The 19,584-nt window shown below is 38.6% G+C and overlaps 1 protein-coding gene across 1 annotated transcript in view; it reads left to right on the top strand.

Moving 5' to 3' along the window:
- The first annotated feature begins 481 nt into the window (after positions 1–481).
- lonp1 (lon peptidase 1, mitochondrial) overlaps positions 482–19,584 on the top strand; it is a 21,576-nt gene continuing 2,473 nt past the window's right edge. The window contains exons 1-15 of the mRNA XM_686620.11: positions 482–940; positions 1,577–1,665; positions 3,863–3,982; positions 5,996–6,248; positions 7,303–7,364; positions 7,960–8,089; positions 10,160–10,243; positions 10,337–10,557; positions 13,419–13,557; positions 13,641–13,819; positions 13,890–13,977; positions 16,332–16,454; positions 16,531–16,647; positions 18,289–18,429; positions 18,546–18,711. Coding sequence (XP_691712.4) covers positions 491–940; positions 1,577–1,665; positions 3,863–3,982; positions 5,996–6,248; positions 7,303–7,364; positions 7,960–8,089; positions 10,160–10,243; positions 10,337–10,557; positions 13,419–13,557; positions 13,641–13,819; positions 13,890–13,977; positions 16,332–16,454; positions 16,531–16,647; positions 18,289–18,429; positions 18,546–18,711 — 2,362 coding nt within the window. The 5' untranslated portion in view covers positions 482–490. The remainder of the gene's footprint in view (positions 941–1,576; positions 1,666–3,862; positions 3,983–5,995; positions 6,249–7,302; positions 7,365–7,959; positions 8,090–10,159; positions 10,244–10,336; positions 10,558–13,418; positions 13,558–13,640; positions 13,820–13,889; positions 13,978–16,331; positions 16,455–16,530; positions 16,648–18,288; positions 18,430–18,545; positions 18,712–19,584) is intronic.

Raw genomic sequence — 19,584 nt, 5'->3', positions numbered from 1 at the left:
AGACATGTGGTTCAGGTGAATTTGGTAGGCTAAATTGTCAATAGTGTGTGTGGATGTTTCCCAGAGATGGGTTGCAGCTGGAAGGGCATCCGTTGCGTAAAACATATGCTGGATAAGTTGGCAGTTCATTCCGCTGTGGCAACCCCAGATTAATAAAGGGAATAAGCAGAAAAGAAAATAAATAAATGAATGTATTCCCTGTTACTTATGTTAATAAAAAATAAAATAATATATAATATATAATAATGGACAAAGAAGAAATCTACATAAAATAAAGCATAAAATACAAATACGATACAAAGTAAATTTAAAAGTACCGATGTTAGAGGGGGATTATTTAATAAGATAATGTTTTCCTAGACGCGAGCATCAGCAGCTGGATCCCTTCTAGACTTTACCATGAAGTGGGCGTGATTTCAATGTCGTCATCACAACTTGACAGCCGGCCGCGCGGTCATGTGCTCGGCGCACAGAATCCTCCAGATCAAAGATGGCGGCGTACATGAGAGTGTGGAGATCCTCCAGCGGCAGCGGCTCCTCTGCGATCATCAGAGCCGGGATTAACGCGCTGTTTCCCCGCCTCACGCTAGGCAGCAGCCGCTCCTACTCCATCATCCGCAGCAGAGACTGTTTATCCGCCGCCCGGAGAAGCGCATCACTGACGGATAGGTGGAGTGGTGGTGGGTCTGCGGGCTCAGGGGGCTTAACGGGCGGCTGTCAGACGCGCTCGGTGTTCGGGAACAGGAGCAGTGGTTTCTCCGGGGAGGACGGCGCGGAGAGCAGCGGGACGGCCGATGGGGACGGCGGGGATGAAGCACCGGACTCCCCGCCGCAGATGAGCGCGCTCACGCCGATGCTCGTACCCGAAGTGTTCCCGAACGTGCCGCTGATCGCCGTGAACCGTAACCCGGTGTTTCCGCGCTTCATCAAGATCATCGAGGTCATACACACACACACACACTCAAATATATATATTTCAATTTATACACGTTACACACACATATACAAAATACATTCACTTAAATGACGCTTGTTCAACGGCAGGAAAACCGTTAAGCGCGTGCTTGTGTTTACATTGTGAAGGTGTTTTCTGCTGATGTCATCATCCACACTAATGTCATCATCCACACTGGAGCTTCTAGAAAGTTCTTCACTGCTTCTTTATTAGTATTTTGGGAAGATTTAATGGTTTTTAGTGTGTTTGTTAGTTAAATTCATCGTTTTATTCTTCGTCTGAAGCTACTTTCAAAGGTTTAAAGCGGTCTGTGAAGTCTGGCTAGTTATTTTCATCCCCATTGAATCTCATTGTATTGTGAATTGTTATGTTAATTTGTCTGTTTATTTGACGCTTAAAGTAATTGCATATATTAAAATAGCTCTGTAGGAGACGATAACTATATATTTAATAATAAGAAGTAAATGGAAAGTTTAACTGGGTGCTTTTGCTAAAAATATTAACAAAAATAGTGTGTTGTCATTGTGAACACTTGCACAGACAGCAAAGCTTTCTTAAAAACCAGTATGTGTGTGTCTGTGTATGTATATACACATTATAAATATGTGTGTGTGTGTTCAGGTGAAGAACAAGCAGCTGATGGAGCTGTTGAGGAGGAAAGTGCGGCTCGCTCAACCGTACGCTGGAGTGTTTCTGAAGAGAGACGACAGGTTAGTGTGTGTGTGTGTGTGTGTGTGTGTGTGTGTGTGTGTACGTGTACGTGTACGTACGTGTTTTTGTGACATATCAGCAGGGCCGGCGCGTCCATAGAGGCAACCTAGGCGGCAGAATAGAGAGGGCGGCGTCCCCTAAGCTACCCTCACCACCTGCGCCTCAGTTATATCCGCGTCTTGGGTGGCAGAATATAAAGGGCGGCGTCCCCGAAACTACCCTCGCCACCCGCACCCACAATAATATCCGCGTCTAGGGCGGCAGAATAGAGAGGGCGGCGTCCCCTAAACTACCCTCGCTACCTGCGCCCTCATCCGCGTCTAGGGTGGCAGAATAGAGAGAGTGGCGTCCCTTAAACTACCCTCATCATCCGCGCCTCAGTTATATCCGCGTCTTGGGTGGCAGAATATAGAGAGCGGCGTCCCCGAAACTACCCTCGCCACCCGCGCCCACAATAATATCCGCATCTAAGGCGGCATCCCCTAAACTACCCTCGCTATCTGCGCTCTCATCCGCGTCTAGGGTGGCAGAATAGAGAGAGTGGCGTCCCTTAAACTACCCTCATCACCCGCGCCTCAGTTATATCCGCGTCTTGGGTGGCAGAATATAGAGAGCGGCGTCCCCGAAACTACCCTCGCCACCCGCGCCCTCAGTTATATCCACATCTAGGGCGGCAGAATAGAGAACCCCAAACAACGTTTTCACTTTAGGGTTGAGGGCAGCGTGACCGTCCTTTGCCCAGAGCGGCAGTTCAGCTTGCTCCGGCCCTGCATATCAGGACACAAATCTGTATAATGACATGGGTATGATACAGGTATTACAAAAAGGAAGTGAAATATGAGGACATTGGTGATGTCCTCATTTCTCAAAATGCTTATAAATCCTACAGGATGGGTTTAATCAGAGAGTAAAGCTGCACACAGTCTCCTGTGATGGTTGGGTTTAGGGGTGGGGTGGGGTGAGGGAAAAACAACATACGGTTTGGACAGTATATAATGAATGGAAACCTATGTAATGTCCCCACTTTTCACAAAAACAAGCGTGTGTGTGTGTGTGTTTGTGTGTGAGACTGTGTATAAATGTATGTGTTTAGCATGTATGTCTGTGTATTTGTTTTTGTTGTGAGAGTATACACAGTTGAAATGAATCTGAAGAAACAGAAATTGGGGAAAATATACTGGAGGGCTAATAATTCTGACTTCAACTGTATATAGTGTGCACGTGTGTTTCTGTGCATATACTACACTACCTGACAAGTCTTGTTGTGGATTCCAGCTGTAAGAGCAACAAATAAAAACTTGACTTCTAGTTGATCATTTGGAAAAGTGTCATAAGGTGGATTTCTCTGCTGAATCATCTGTTGATCTGCATCCCAATCATCACAAATACTGCAGAAGACCTACTGGAACCAGCTTGGAGCCAAGATTCTCAGAGAAATCAGTCAAGTTTGGTGAAGGAGAAATCATGGTTTGGGGTTGCATTCAGTATGGGGGCGTGCGAGAGATCTGCAACATCAACAGCCTGAGGTATCAAGACATTTGTGCTGCCCATTACATTACAAACCACAGGAGAGGGACAATTCTCCAGCAGGATAGCGCTCCTCATACTTCAGCCTCCACATCAAAGCTCCTGAAAGCAAAGAAGGTCAAGGTGCACCAAGATTGGCCAGCTCAGTCACCAGACATGAACATTATTGAGCATGTCTGGTGTAAGATGCAGGAGGAGGCATTGAAGATGAAGCCAAAGAGTCTTGATGAACTCTGGGAGTCCTGCAAGAACGCTTTCTTTGGCATTCAGTATGACTTTATTAATCAGTGATTTGAGTCAGAGATGTATGGATGCAGTCCTCCAAGCTCATGATCGAGTCAGACACAATATTCATTCGGTCTCCACTGCAGCAGGACTTTATATTCTATACTGGACATTATTTCTGTTCAGTGACGAGACTTTTGTCTAAGCAGAGTCAGACCTTACTGTCCTAATTAAATAATTAAAAATTAAGGCCTGATCATATTTTATTGTGGTCAAATAAGCGTCATCTAGAGGCCTTTGCCTTTCACATGAGTCACTTCTGATACCAAACGATCAACTCGAACTCCAGTTACTATTTGTGTTCCTAAAACTTCTATAGGTGACGAGACTTTCGTCAGCTAGTGTATGTGTGTGGTCACTGGTCTCTCTCTCTCGCTCTGTCAGTAATGAGTCTGATGTTGTGGAGTCTCTGGACGCTGTTTATCACACCGGGACGTTCGTTCAGATCCACGAGATGCAGGACCTCGGAGATAAACTGCGCATGATCGTCATGGGCCACAGGAGGTGAGGATTACTCTCATTTTACTCTTTCACTTCAGGTTTAATCATTTTAACTGTGATAGAGAAAAATTTACTGGCTGTGACCTTATAAAATGTGTCATTTTAGATTTTATTAATGATTTAAATTGAGTTTTTATATTTACATTTTTTTATTTTGATTTTATTGACAGGTTTAGTAATTTAGTTTATTATAATTACTATTAATAAATGTATATAAGATAGATAGATAGATAGATAGATAGATAGATAGATAGATAGATAGATAGATAGATAGATAGAACAACAGATGAATAGATAAATACATTAATGATGGAATGATAGATGGATGGATGGATGGATAGAACAATAGATTGAACGATAGATAGATAGACAGATGGACGGACGTACAGATAGATAAAACAACAGATGAATAGATAGATAAAATGATGGAGGGAGGGATTGATGGAGGGATAGATATATGGATGGATGAAATGATAGATTGAACGATAGAGAGAATGATAGGTAGATAGATGGATGGATGGATTAATGATGGATCGATAGCTGGACAGATGAATGGATAGAACAATAGATTGAACGATAGAACGATATAGAGAATGATAGGTAGAACGGTAGAACGATAGATAGACAGATAGATAGATAAATGGATAGATAGATAAATAGATAGATGGATGGATGGATAGATAGATTAATGATGGATCGATAGCTGGACAGACAGATGGATGAATGGAACAATAGAGAGAATGATAGAACGATAGATAGATAGATAGATAGATAGATAGATAGATAGATAGATAGATAGATAGATAGATAGATAGATAGATAGATAGATAGATAGACAGACATATAGATAGACAGATAGATAGACAGATAGATAGACAGATAGATAGATAGACAGATAGATAGATAGATAGATAGATAGATAGATAGATAGATAGATAGATAGATAGATAGATAGATAGTTAGTTAGACAGATAGACAGATAGATAGATAGTTAGACAGACAGATAGATAGACAGATAGATAGATAGATAGATAGATAGATAGATAGATAGATAGATAGATAGATAGATAGATAGATAGATAGATAGATAGTTAGTTAGACAGATAGATAGATAGTTAGACAGACAGACAGACAGATAGATAGATAGATAGATAGATAGATAGATAGATAGATAGATAGATAGATAGATAGATTGTTAGACAGATAGACAGACAGACAGACAGACAGACAGACAGACAGACAGATAGATAGATAGATAGATAGATAGATAGATGGATAGATGGATAGATAGATAGATAGATGGATAGACAGAGGCATAGATAGATAGATAGATAGATAGATAGATAGATAGATAGATAGATAGATAGATAGATAGATAGATAGATAGATGGATAGATAGATAGATAGATGGATAGATGGATGGATGGATGGATGGATGTTAACAAATTATACTTAAAGGTAGACGTTTATAAAGAATTGACTTATTATTTTAACAATTTTGTTCATGTAAATTAATAATCATGGATATTTAGAGGGATGTTGTGATCTATAATTCTTTTGAATATACTATTATTATATTATATAAAAGTTTTAAATTAATAGCTTACGTATATAAACATGCGCACACAAACACATACACAGACACATGCATATAGATGTATACATGCACAATATACACTTAAATATACATACACAAATACACGTATTGTATGCTCATATTGTATATATTTTTTTCATGTTCATTATTTTTATGAATAAAAACAAAATACTTTTATTTACCAAATATAATTTACCATTTGATGCTCTTCCATATGATTTTTTTCAAATAATAAATTAATTTATTAGACTGTTTAAGGAATAAAACATGTTTTGCTTGTTCGCATGTTTATTTATGGAAAAATATAAACTTTTTAAAAATGTTATTTTTACATTCATATTTAAAAAATTTTTTTTTAAAAAAGCATGTAAGTAATTTAAAGTGAAGTTTGAGGACCGTGTTCCTCCATGTTCCTCCAGGATCCGCATCAATAAGGCTTTGTCAGTGGAGCCAGAGGAGCCGGAGCCAATGGAGGCTGAAGCAGAGGAGCAGAAATCGTCCCGCAGGAAGCAGAAGCGTTCCCGCAGAGAGCCAGAGCCGCTGGCCGATCTGATGGAGCAGACGGTGCGAGAGGCAGATCTGCGGGTGGAGGCTCTTCCTCCGCCCTCAGTCCTCATGGTGGAGGTGGACAACGTGGCCCACGAGGAGTTCCAGGTCACGGAGGAGGTCAAGGTCAGCGCTGCACCTTACAATTCTATCTGTGTCATTTTTTAAAGTGTTTTATTATAGGCAATATATTTTGAAAATGAATGTTCATATCCATTTCCCAGTAAATATATAAGCAATATATTTTGAAAATTAATATTTATATCCATTTCTCTGTGAATATAAAAGCAATATATTTTGAAAATTAATATTATATCAATTTCAGTGAACTTATAGAAAATATATTTTGAAAACTTAATATTTATATACATTTCTTACTGAATATTTAGGCAATATATTTTGAAAATGAATTTTTATGTCCATTTCTCTGTGAATATATAGACAATATATTTTGAAAATTAATGAATATAGATATAGATCTGAATATATATATATATATATATATATATATATATATATATATATATATATATATATATATATATATATATATATATATATATATATATATATATATATATATATATATATATTAGGCAGTATATTTTGAAAAAAATATTTATTTCCATTTTTCAATGAATATATAGGCAATATATTTTGAAAATTCATATTTATATTTATTTCTCTGTAAATATATAGGCAATATATTTCGAAAATGTATATTTATGTCCATTTCTCTGAATTTATAGGCAATAAATTTTGAAAATAAATATTTCCATTTCTCAGTGAATATATAGGCAATATATTTAGAAAATGAACGTTTATATAAATTTCTCTGTGAATAAATAGGCAATATATTTTGAAAATAAATATTTATTTCCATTTCTCAGTGAATATATAAGCAGTATATTTTGAAAATAAATATTTATTTCCATTTCTCTGTATAGGCAATATATTTTGAAAATGAATATTTATATCCACTTCTCTGAATATATAGGCAATATATTTTGTGTCATTAGTCAGCTTATTTTTTATTAAAGATAATGCCATTTTTTTAGTATTTTAGTTTTAATTAACTGGTCTTGAAACTATATTTAATACACACAACCTTTACTATGACATCATCAGTAATTTTGTCTTATTCATCATATTTCCATGTTGTGTTGTTGTTGTGAATCAGGCTTTGACAGCTGAGATCGTCAAGACGATTCGTGACATCATCGCTCTGAACCCTCTGTACAGGTGAGAGATAAACATGATTAACGATTAATCACATCAGGTTTTTATTTAACACTGTCCTCTGAGGTCCACTACATTTTTTATACATAAAAAAACTCATAATTTAGAATAAATTGTCTGTTTGTTTATTTTTTTTTCTGTGCTGTTTTGGAGCCTCATCAGAGTGCTCGGTTTTGGTGGGCGTGGCCAACAGTAGATTCAAAAGTAAACATCCACTGCTCTGATTGGCTGATGGTTTTGCATATTAACAGGGCTTAAGTAATAAATTAGCTTTTGTTATTTAAGGAATAAATAATTTTGTCTGAGTGTGTTTTATTTGTGGAATAACAGGCGGTGAAGTAGAAGTGGGTGTCGATCTTTTACAGAGGCGGAGCTAAATTAAAACTATTACTTCACAGAGTAGAACATTCCATTTTCTATTATTTTGGCTAAAATAGAAGCTGATTTCAGAGGAACCAGCTCTGAAACTTACAGCACGATGAGCTTCTATATGACAAAAGGTCGAGAGGATTTTGGTTTCTCATTTCATGACCCCTTTAATGCTATTTGGCACCGAACTGTTTTACTGATAGTGAGTGTATGTGTCTCTGTTTGTTAGAGAATCTGTGCTGCAGATGATGCAGGCCGGTCAGAGAGTGGTGGATAACCCAATTTACCTGAGCGACATGGGGGCGGCGCTGACCGGAGCCGAATCACATGAGCTACAGGATGTCCTGGAGGAAACTAACGTACGTTACTGACTTACAAAAAACATTACCATTAGTGCTGTTGAGCGTCTAAACATTGACGATTTTTAGAAACTCCATAAGAGTTTGAGGTTATGAGCTAAAAAGGTACTTAAAATCAATTTGCTCATAACATGCCTTTAATATGAAACAAAATGAAAAATTAATAATTGGTTTGCGACATTTCTGCGGAGTTGGTTGAAGTTGTTGCGCTAATAGCATCAGGTTCAACGCTCCTAGTTGCGAAAAAACTCCTAAAGTAGTTATATTTTTGGTCTCTTTCTTCCATTGCTACAATGTCAGACTGTACGACAATCGAGACACACCAAAAAAACAATACTAATTGCATCTTCAGGTTCAGCGCTTTCATTGGTGCACTGCGAAATTTTCATATGCATTTTTACGAATTCATTATCCTAAAACTTCATTACGCACAGAAACCTCATACACTGAGTTCGATGCGTATTCATTAATCTGTTACGAAAAAATCAGAAAAATTTTTTTTGAATAAACTCTTAAAGCAGGTGTATTTTTGTTCTCTCTCTTTAGTTGTGGTTATATCAGTCTACGACAATTCGAATACTCTGAAAAAAATGCACACATATGAAGTTTGACGTCATTTATCTGTCGTACATTCACAAAACGGCATAATGAAATGATACCGATAATGAAACGCAATTATTGTTTTTTTTTTTACTTATAACTTGCAAACATTTATTAAATTTGCAACATTTTGCCGCAATGGGTTAAAGTTGTCTTTTTGTATCATCATGCGCTTTTATTGGTTCGTGGTTTTTGTGCGCTGTGAAATTTTCATATTCATTTTTATCCCAAAAATTCATCGCGCACAAAAACCTTGTACGTTGAGCCAAATGCTTATTAATCAGTTGCGAAAAAATTGCAAAATTATATAAAAGTGTTTAATAGTTTTAAAGCTGTTATATTTTAGTTTTTTTAGTTATTTGTCATAATATCGGACTGTACCACAATTAAGACGCCAAAAAATGCACATGCATGAAGTTTGATGTCATTTATCTGTCTTAAAGTAAACACAATGAACATTGTTAATTTTGCTCATAACATGTCTTGATATTAAATCAACAGAAAAAAAATAGTTGTGACATTTCTGCACAGTGGGTTGGATTGTCATCATGGTCTTTGTGCACTGCGAATTTCTTTGTAGCAATTTTTACACATTCATTATCCTACAATTTTGTCATTTGTTATAATAAAAATTCATTACGCACTGAAACCTCGTACATTGAGTACGATTTGTATTAACTAATTGGTTGCGAAAAAATGCAAAACAATATTAAATAAAGAATTAAAGCAGTACTATTTTTGGTCTCACTCTTCAGTTGTCATAAGATCAGACTGTAAGAAAATCAAGACACGCCAAAAACACGCACATGCACAAAGTTTAATGTAATTTTTTTGTGTTTCGTTCACTAAACCACGTTATGAAATGATATTGAAAATGAAGCTCAAACCACGCCTTGATAATAAAACAAATGAAAATAAATAGTTGCGAAAAGAAAATAGTTGCGACATTTCAACGTAATGGGTTGAATTGTCACGCTAATTTCATCATCAGGTTTAGCGCTCCTAGTGGTTCGTCGTCTTTGCACTGCCAAATTGTCATATCCATTTTTACGCATTTATTGAAAAGTCCACATGAACCGGAAGATGCGACCTTTCTTTTTGGTATTGCGACACGCAGTTCCTAGCAAAACAAATACTAAATGAGAAAACAGTGGGCGTGGCTTGTTTTTTTTCTACTGCGAGCAGATTGGATGCAGAAAAGTAGCCGTTTTATTCGGAAAGATGTGGGAAAGGGTTTATGGAGAGTTATTACAACCTAACAGACTCCTCCTGCTTACTGTTTCTGCTTGTCGTTAAAAGTAATAGTTAGAGGGGTGTGGTTAAGTATGTAAGCCCCGCCCAATTTAACTGAAAACGAATAGGAATTGCATTTTCAGATTTAAGTCTATGATTAAAGTAGATTATTATTGACCAAATGCTAGCTGAAAACGCACAGTAGAGCTGGGCTAAACCTCAGAACTATCTTTCCAGATTCCCAAACGACTCTACAAGGCCCTTTCTCTGCTAAAGAAGGAGTACGAGCTGAGCAAACTACAGCAGCGCCTTGGGAGGGAGGTGAGCTTCCTATTAAGTCTACTACTTAATCTCGACAAAACCTATTGGTTATTCAGTGGGGTTTGATTGTAAGTTTTCTGTTCATTCGCTCAGGTGGAGGAGAAGATCAAGCAGACGCACAGAAAGTACCTTCTCCAGGAGCAGCTGAAGATCATCAAGAAGGAGCTGGGCTTGGAGAAGGAGGACAAAGACGCCATCGAGGAGAAGTTCAGAGAGCGGCTGAGGGATCGCACCGTTCCTCAGCACATCATGGACGTCATTAACGAAGAGCTCAACAAACTGGGCCTGCTGGACAACCACTCGTCAGAGTTCAAGTGAGGAGTGTTAGAAATAAATTTAATATTATTCTCGTTCATCATAAAACACAGCTAAACAGCTTAAAGGAACACACCAGTTGTATGGGACGAACAATAGGCTCATTTTACAACTCCCCTAGAGTTAAATAGTTGGGTTTTACTATTATCGAGTCCACTCAAGCTAATTAAATATTGAAGAATGTCAATTATATATGATCATTGGCAGCTCTAGATACTTGCTAAATTGACAAAACCCAACTAATCCAGTTTAAGATGGACTCCTTTTGGTTAGGAACTGTTTAAAGCTATTTTAAATTGTTGGACCACTGACTGGAGCTGGTTTTGTCCTGGTAGAGTACTTTCAGCAGTATTAGAAATATATGAAGTATTAATCTTGGTCATAAAATGCACACGAAACACAGCTTGAAGGAACACTACACTTTTTTTTGGCGGGAAAATACACTAATTTTATAAATATTTGAGTATTAACACTTTTGAATCCACTCGGCTAACTTCCAGGTCTGGCAGGAGCACTTTTAGCTTAGCTTAGCATAGATCATTAAAACGTATTAGGCCATTAGCATCTCACTGAAACATGTAAAAAAAATACTTTTGAGAATTTGTCTGATTTAAAGCTTGACTCTTCTGTAGTTGCATCATGTAACACGTACAAGAAAATAAAAGTATGCTGTTTTCTAGGTCGATATGGCTAGGAACTATACTCTGGTGTGTTCCTTTAAGTGTGTTGGACATGGGTTGCAGTTGGTCATATGACGGTCCATATTGTCCTACAAAAGTAACTACTCAAACAGTAGAATTAGATTAGCTTAGATTAGGTTTTGCTCCTCTAACAAGACGAAATTGAACCAGTAATCTTTGTCACAAGATGGAACAGATGCTACAAAGCCCGTTTTATGCCTTACCTCAATTCTGTGTAGTTACTGCGTTTTACCTTTGGGTGGCAACATGCAGATCTACATGCCTGGTCAGTTTGACTTGAGCGGCAAGACCAAGCAGACCAGCGCAAAAGTTGACAACCCATCTAAAACCATTTTAAGACGGGCATATATAGACCTTACCTATTTGTTAGCTGTTATAGATGATTAAATTACAAGCTGAAACTGGATTGTTTAAGTAGAGTACTTCAGACAAGCAACAACGTTGACAAAACTCATCTAAAACCCTTGTAAGACGTACATTTATAGACTCTACCTAGTTCCTTGCTGTTTTAGATGATTGGATTACAAGCTGGCCCTGAATTGCCTTGGTGGAGTTCTTTACACTAGCAACAGCGTTGACCAAACAAAGCTAAAACCAGTTTAAGATGGTCATTTGTGAATTATATGTGGTCATTAGCAGCTCTAGATATTAGCTCAGTTGACAAAAACCAACTAAACCAGTTTAAGATGGTCTCGCGTGTACTCTTTCTGGTTATGAACAGTTTGAAGCTATTTCAGATGGTTGGACTACTAACTGGAGCTGGTTTTGTCATGGTTGACAACCTTAGACCAGCAACAATGTCATTGAAACTTTGCTAAACCAGATTTTGTTGGGCTCATATACACTCTATCTGGTTATTAGCTGCTCTGTATGGTTGGTCTTCAAGCTGGACTATGTTTTTCCATGGTAGACCATAAATTTGACAGAACCAAGCTAAAACCAGTTTAATATGGTTGTATATGGATTGTTCTTGACCATCAGCTGCCCCCAAAACTCAGTTTTGTCCCAGTAGACCAATATGGGTAATTAAAGGGCAGCTAAATCTAGTAAAGGTGGTAATTCATGGACTCTACCAGGTCTTAAACAGCTCTAGATAGTTATTCAGTTGGTCTATAAGCTGATGGACCTGGATTTGACCTGGTGGACCACCTCAGACTTGCAACAAAATCGACAAAACCCAGTAGAAACCATTTTAAGATGGTTGTACATTGATTCAACATGGTCATCAGCTGCTTTAAGCTACTCTGGAGGGTTGGTCAATTGAACTACATACTGGTTGACCTGTTTTTCTCCAGGTAGGCTACTTTAAACCAGCAACTCAGTTGACAAACCCAACATAAAGACCTAAAGATGGCCTTAAATTGACTTTAAATGATCATTAGTTGCCCCAAGCTGATCTAGATGGTCCATCAGTTGGGTCACAGGTTTTGTTGCTGGTAGACCACATTGGATCAGTAACAAAGTTGGCAAAACCCTGTCAAACCAGTTTAAAATGGTTATACATTAATTCTACATAGTTATTTGCTGCTTTTGATGGTCGAACTAGAAGTTTAGTTGTAATACAAGTTACTACAAGCCCTAAGTATTGTCCATGTATTCCACTTTAAACCATCAACAAGGTGGGCAAAACACTGATAAAACCAAGTTATACATGAACTCTAGATGTTTAGACCACAGGCAGGGCTTAGATTTGTCCTGGTAGACGGACTTTGGATTAGAAGTTGCCAAACCTACCAAAAAATCTAAAGATGGATGTGCATGGATCTGGTCATTATCTGTGCCAGACTAATCTAGACGGTTGATCACTTGGACCACTAGGTTTGTTCTGGTATACCACTTTAAACATAGCTAAAACCAGTTTAAGATTCCTATACATGGATTTACCCAGTCATCAGCAGCTCTATATGGTCGTAAAACAAGCTGGTTTGACCATGTTTTGTTCTGGTAGACCATCAAAACACAGTTAAAACCAGCTTAAGATGTATGCATATGGAGTCTACCTGGTTATTTAGCTGTTCCATGCGGTTCTAGAAGTTTTGACTACAAGCTTACCCTCTTCCTGACCCGGTAGACCAATTCTAAACACAATGCAGCTTGATCTTCTTAATATGGTATTTCACTCCTGCAATCTTTAATCCTCCCATTCTTAAAATCCCCAGTGTAACCCGTAACTATTTAGACTGGCTGACCTCCATGCCATGGGGCACCAACAGTGAGGAGAACCTGGAGCTTCGGCGAGCCAAAGAGGTGCTGGAGGAAGACCACTATGGAATGGACGACGTCAAGAAACGCATTCTGGTAAGAAGTACCTTTGTTCACCAAATATGGTATCGATTTGCTTCCTAAATCCCATTAACCCTTGTCTTTGTTCATTCTAACAGGAGTTTATAGCGGTAAGCCAGCTAAGAGGCAGCACACAAGGAAAGATCTTGTGCTTTTATGGACCTCCCGGAGTTGGCAAGACCAGTATCGCCCGCTCAATCGCCAGAGCACTTAATCGAGAATACTTCCGCTTTAGCGTTGGAGGAATGACGGATGTGGCGGAAATTAAAGGCCACAGGTTGGTTATGAAGCCAAACCCCCTTAGTATACTGTAAAAGAGTGTATATAATGGTGTTTGTTTATTGCAGGAGAACATATGTTGGTGCAATGCCAGGAAAGATCATTCAGTGTCTAAAGAAAACAAAGACTGAAAACCCATTGGTCCTAATTGATGAGGTACGACCTATACATTTTTTAAAAATGCAGTATTTGCTTTTATTATAATTGAACAGTAGTGAGAAGTGAAGTGAGAGTTAGAGAAGGGATGGTATCGGGAAATGTCCATGAGTCAGGACTCTAGATGTGTCTGAAGTTGGGGCTGAAATGATCGCCATATCAGCGTCAGCCAATGAAATTCAGTCAGCAATATGCCACTGTCTAGCTGGTGTATTTGCATACAGAGATCTGATTGGCTGACGCTTCCGTCGGCGCTTGAAAAGTTGAGCTAGTCCCAACTTCTGCAGCGAGCAACGCCTCTGAAGCGGCGCTGACGGATCCACAATGCAGTTCGGCAACGCCTGACATCACCCATTCAAAGTGAAAGGGAAGCGTTGGCGCTGACGCCCCGTGTGAATGGGGCGTAACTACTAGGCTTGCAGTGCCACCACGACCTCCAAACTTCATCCTAGTCCCAAAACATGTTATTTCTGTATAGGATTTTACATTTTTGCGATCGCCGAATTATTTTAAAGTCAAGCAAACTTGCATTTTAAAGTAAAAATGGTTTAAAAGTTGCATTTACCTACAAACATTTGTCCGAAATAACTTGTTGCAGACCAACACACTACACATGGTACGCTTCATAACATGGTTGAGTAATGCTTTATTCCAGACAACTTGCGATTAGGATTTTTCCTACTTTCTCTCTGGATATTACATTTAGAACGCTGCCATTAGAACAATGCATTGAGGACGATATGTCATTTCATTGTTATTTGATTGCATTTGAAATTAAATTATTAAGTGTTATTTTATCAGTTACAGATGGGTGCAAATTACAGGGGGGTTTGGGGGGGGGGGTCTGACCCACTAATTAAGGTTTTATATTCCCCATTTGATACCATCATCGATGCATAATCCCACCAATCAGCCTATACAAGAAGTCATTCAACAGTCTGAAACTGCAGATGAGGAGGACCCTGAGACTTTGCTAATGTCCACAAGACACTCTTCCTGTAAAATAGGTGTTTGTATCCACATACATCTTAAAAGTAAAGTAAAATTGGATGCATTGTTGCAAGAAAGTGAATCAGAGACTGTATGATCTTAGGAAACTGAACTTTTTCTGTGTAGGAAAAGATATACTGAGAACTTTTTATACTACCTATATTAAGAGTATAATAAGCTGCTGGTTCTCCTCACTTACCGTTAGAGACAAAAATCGCCTTTAAAACTTGCTCCAAGATTATTGGTTTGCCTTTGCGGAGTCTAGCATGAGCAGCGAATGCTAAGGAAAACTCGAAGTGTGACAGGAGATAATTCCCATCCTCTGAAGCCTTTTTTTTGTACTGTTACCCCCTGGAAGAAGGTTTATAAGCATCAAATGACAGATATAAATTCACGTTTGTTCTGAGGCAATACGGCTTTACAACCTTACATTTTAACAAGTTTAAAATGTTTAATATATGGGTCCTTCCTCTGTTTTTTAGCACTATTTATGAAGTTATTAACCATGCTGGGTTGTGTTTTTAACACTGTTTGTAAGTGATTGGTCTTTTTATGCGTTTGTTGTATTATGAAATGCTACTGCCCTAATTTAATTGCGCCTGGTGGGATTAATAAAGTTATTAAACTTATAGTTCGACCTACAGTAACCTCTAAAATAGCTAATCAGAGGTGACTGTAGGTCAGAATACACTAAATATCCCTCAAAACACTGACAATTTAAACATGTTTCGTTAATATATTAGATGTAATTTAAATAAATACATAAATTTCATTCACTGAAGCATGTTTTACCGTAACTTACACAGACCCCATCCCCGTTCATAAAAAAGACTGTGGGCGAGGCAGTGGCGCAGTAGGTAGTGCTGTCGCCTCACAGCAAGAAGGTCGCTGTTTCGAACCTCAGCTCAGTTGGCGTTTCTGTGTGGAGTTTGCATGTTCTCCCTGCCTTCGCGTGGGTTTCCTCTACAGTTCAAACACATGCGGTGCAGGTGAATTGGGTAGGCTAAATTGTCCGTAGTGTGTGTGTGTGGATGTTTTCCAGAGATGGGTTGCGGCTGGAAGGGCATCCGCTGCTTAAAAACTTGCTGGATAAGTTGGCGGTTCATTCCGCTGTGGCCACCCCGGATTAAAAAAGGGACTAAGCTGACAAGAAAATGATTGAATAAAAATAGACTGTTGTCTATGGTATATTTTCTAATGCAAACAAATTTTTTAAATGCTACAAATATTGATGCAAATTTTTAGAAAAGCTCCGCTAAAATTGATCAGTTAAGGCTGCGAAATTCAGAAAAGAAGTCAAAATCCTGAAGGGACCTATAGATATGTCGAAATGACCAGACTGTATTCATCTCTTTGTTGCACAGGTTGACAAAATAGGTCGAGGATACCAGGGCGACCCTTCTTCGGCACTACTTGAGCTCTTGGATCCCGAACAGAACGCTAACTTTCTTGACCACTACTTGGATGTGCCGGTTGACCTGTCTAAGGTAGAAACTAGCCAAAATCAATTGGGAGGAGATGCTGGTTTCATTGTACCTACATTTAATATTGTTTGGGTTTCAGGTGCTGTTTATCTGTACAGCCAACATTACTGACACCATCCCTGAACCCTTAAGAGACCGAATGGAAATGATAAACGTATCAGGCTACGTTGCTCAGGAGAAACTGGCCATTGCGGAGGTATGGCTTTTCATTTAATCATCACCTCAATTTGGGTTCTGATGTCAAAGGTAAACCTTAAAGGGTCACGAAACACCAAAACACATGTTTTGAGCTGTTGACAGTCGTTTATGTGTCCCACACTGCTAAAAACACTATTAGGACACCTATATTTCACTAAAAAGTGTAAATTGGTTGTTTTTGCGTCATTTCAAGCAAATTCGTACTTCCGGTTTGAAAGAATTTTTGAAGCTGCGTCACGGTCATGACATAATAGCGTGTATTCCAGCGTGCAGACTGGACGTCTGTGCCTGAGTGAGTCTTATTACGTCTTACAGTGTGATGCATTAATGCATGATTAAGGCTTGGTTCAAACCAATCAGCGCGCTCTATTGTGGAACTTCATTAATATTCATTACTGTCACAGTGTTTAGACGACAGAGACGCCACGTTGTGTTGGCAAAACAAGCGTGAAGTGTTGCTTTTATAGTTTTCTGCAGTTAAGTTTTGTTTTCATTTTCTCTCTGTGAGAGCTCAGCTGGAGTCACGTGTGGATTAACAGTGTACGCGACGCGCGACAACAATAACTTGTGTGTCTAAGGAGGATTATTGTTTACCTGAGAGCTGTTCTCATCTGCAAACGCTGAGATCCGGATTCGCTTGTAGTATTTTCTAAATAAAGACTCTAGTTGCTGGTGATTGTCCTGTCTCTACAGATTTGGTAAGTGAGCGAGCAGTGCTCTTTGTTTATTCAGTTCGTATTTTATTCGTATCAAACAAACTTTTACACCAGTGTAAACAAGTTAGCACAAACAGTTACAACCAAACTCTAACCTCGTGTTGGATTTTGTGACCGGAATAACACACGCGGCTGTCTGACGCTACCTGCCGTGTGCATCTAAGTTTCCGGGAAATGCTGAGTTTTTTTTTTCTCTCATTCACCGTGCGGTATCAAACATTGCATGAAAAATACACGCTTAGAGCAGCGCCTCGAATCAAATATCTCATTTGTCGGGAGGAACATGAATGAATTCCCTGAATGAAAGAGCCAAACTGCAGTTAAAGTCCACCATTTAATAATTTGGCAAATAATTCCACTACAGATATCCATGTAAACACAGTCACATTGTCCGCTGTGGTTGTGTGTTTTGACTCTGAAACTCAGCGTGCCCAAATAGACACTCCCACACCAAGCCTCTTTTCTTCCTCCGACACTCCCCCCTAAACAGAGCTGGACACGCCCACTTTTCTGACTTTTTCCAAAGTAGAGGTGTGAAAACACCCTGCTGAAACGAGGGGATTTCATGGCCCTTTAAGATCTAGGTAAAGTGATAATATAATACATGTTTTGAGTTCGTCATACAACAGAAAAAAGTGTAATTAACGCCAAAATTGAATGATAAAAAATTGTCAAGTAGTTACTATAAGTTCTCAGATTTAGAAAAATCGGTTGGACTTGCTCACGCCCCCACTCATTCAGGTTGTCAAATATTGTACAACCTGAGGTGATACTACTAATGCTAGTTCTAGTAATGTTAGCTTAATTGGGTTTATACGGTCATACATGTTTGTGTTTAGAACCAGTTCACAAAATTCTCATGTGAACAATCCATTTTACTAGATGCATCTTTAGTCCTTTCTCTGTCTTTGTGGCCAACATAGAAATACCTGGTGCCCCAGTTGCGAACTCTTTGCGGTTTGGATGAACAAAAGGTGAAAATCAATCCTGAGGCTCTAAACCTGCTCATCAGACAGTACTGCAGAGAGAGCGGCGTCAGGAACCTTCAGAAGCAAGTCGAAAAGGTGCAAATTCCTATTTTATCCCTCTCACCCGTCTGTAATAGTGTTTTGCAAGTGTGTTTAGAGGGATAGAAATGATTTAACATTCTGTGCCTTTCTTTAATGTTCTGTACCTTTAGGTTTTCCGGAAAGTAGCGTTCAGGATTGTCAGTGGTGAGGAAACAGCGGTCGATGTCACATCGAACAACCTTCAGGATTATGTTGGAAAGCCTCTCTTTACTGTAGACCGAATGTACGACGTCACACCGCCAGGAGTTGTCATGGGCCTGGCATGGACGGCAATGGGTAAGGGCTCAAAATAAGAACATTTAAGCTTTAAATGACTGGAAAATTTACAAGTTTACCAACTGTTATATCGCTCCTTAGTGGCAGACCACCAGTATAGATCATAAACCCTGCACTCTTCATGGAAACAAATGGGATCTGAGTCATACTGAAGACATCAAATTACACCCAAACATGGTTTCCATCTTATTGGGTCATTTTAACTCTTGGTTGGGTGTTTATAAGTTTGGCTTGGAAATTGATAGTGTATCAGTAGTCACCACTGTTTTTTTTATTTTATACTTTAGCAGAGTTTAGCTCGAATAAATATGTTGAAATCAGCTAATCATGAAATTCAGAAGCTTTGTAGGTGTTGGTTGGAGCAAAACTTTGCAGGATGTTGGGTAAGATTCGACATCCCTGACTATATTCTGAACAGTCGTAAAAAGGATTTAGACAACCTTCACAACAGAGTTGACGCTAACAGAGTTGACTGTGTACCAAATTAATAGAGTTGACGGTAACTTAGTTGACGGTACCAAAGTAACTTAGTTGATGATACCAGAGTAACTTAATTGATGGTACCAAAGTCACAGAGTTGACGGTAACTTAGTTGACAATAATAAAGTAACTTAGTTGACGATAACAAAGTAGCTTAGTTGACGGTAACAAAGTAACTTAATTGATGGTACCAAAGTCACAGAGTTGATGGTAACTTAGTTGACAATAATAAAGTAACTTAGTTGACGATAACAAAGTAGCTTAGTTGACGGTAACAAAGTAACAGAATTGACGGTACCAAAGTAACAGAGTTGACGGTAACTTAGTTGAGAGTACCAAAGTAACTTTGTTGACGGTAACAAAGTAACTTAGTTGACGGTACCAAAGTAACTT

The sequence above is a fragment of the Danio rerio genome, chromosome 22 (genome assembly GCF_049306965.1).
Source record: "Danio rerio strain Tuebingen ecotype United States chromosome 22, GRCz12tu, whole genome shotgun sequence".
In the NCBI taxonomy this organism is placed as follows: domain Eukaryota; kingdom Metazoa; phylum Chordata; class Actinopteri; order Cypriniformes; family Danionidae; genus Danio; species Danio rerio.
The sequence above is the reverse complement of the archived record's forward strand: the minus strand, read 5'-3'. Positions and strand labels throughout refer to the sequence as shown.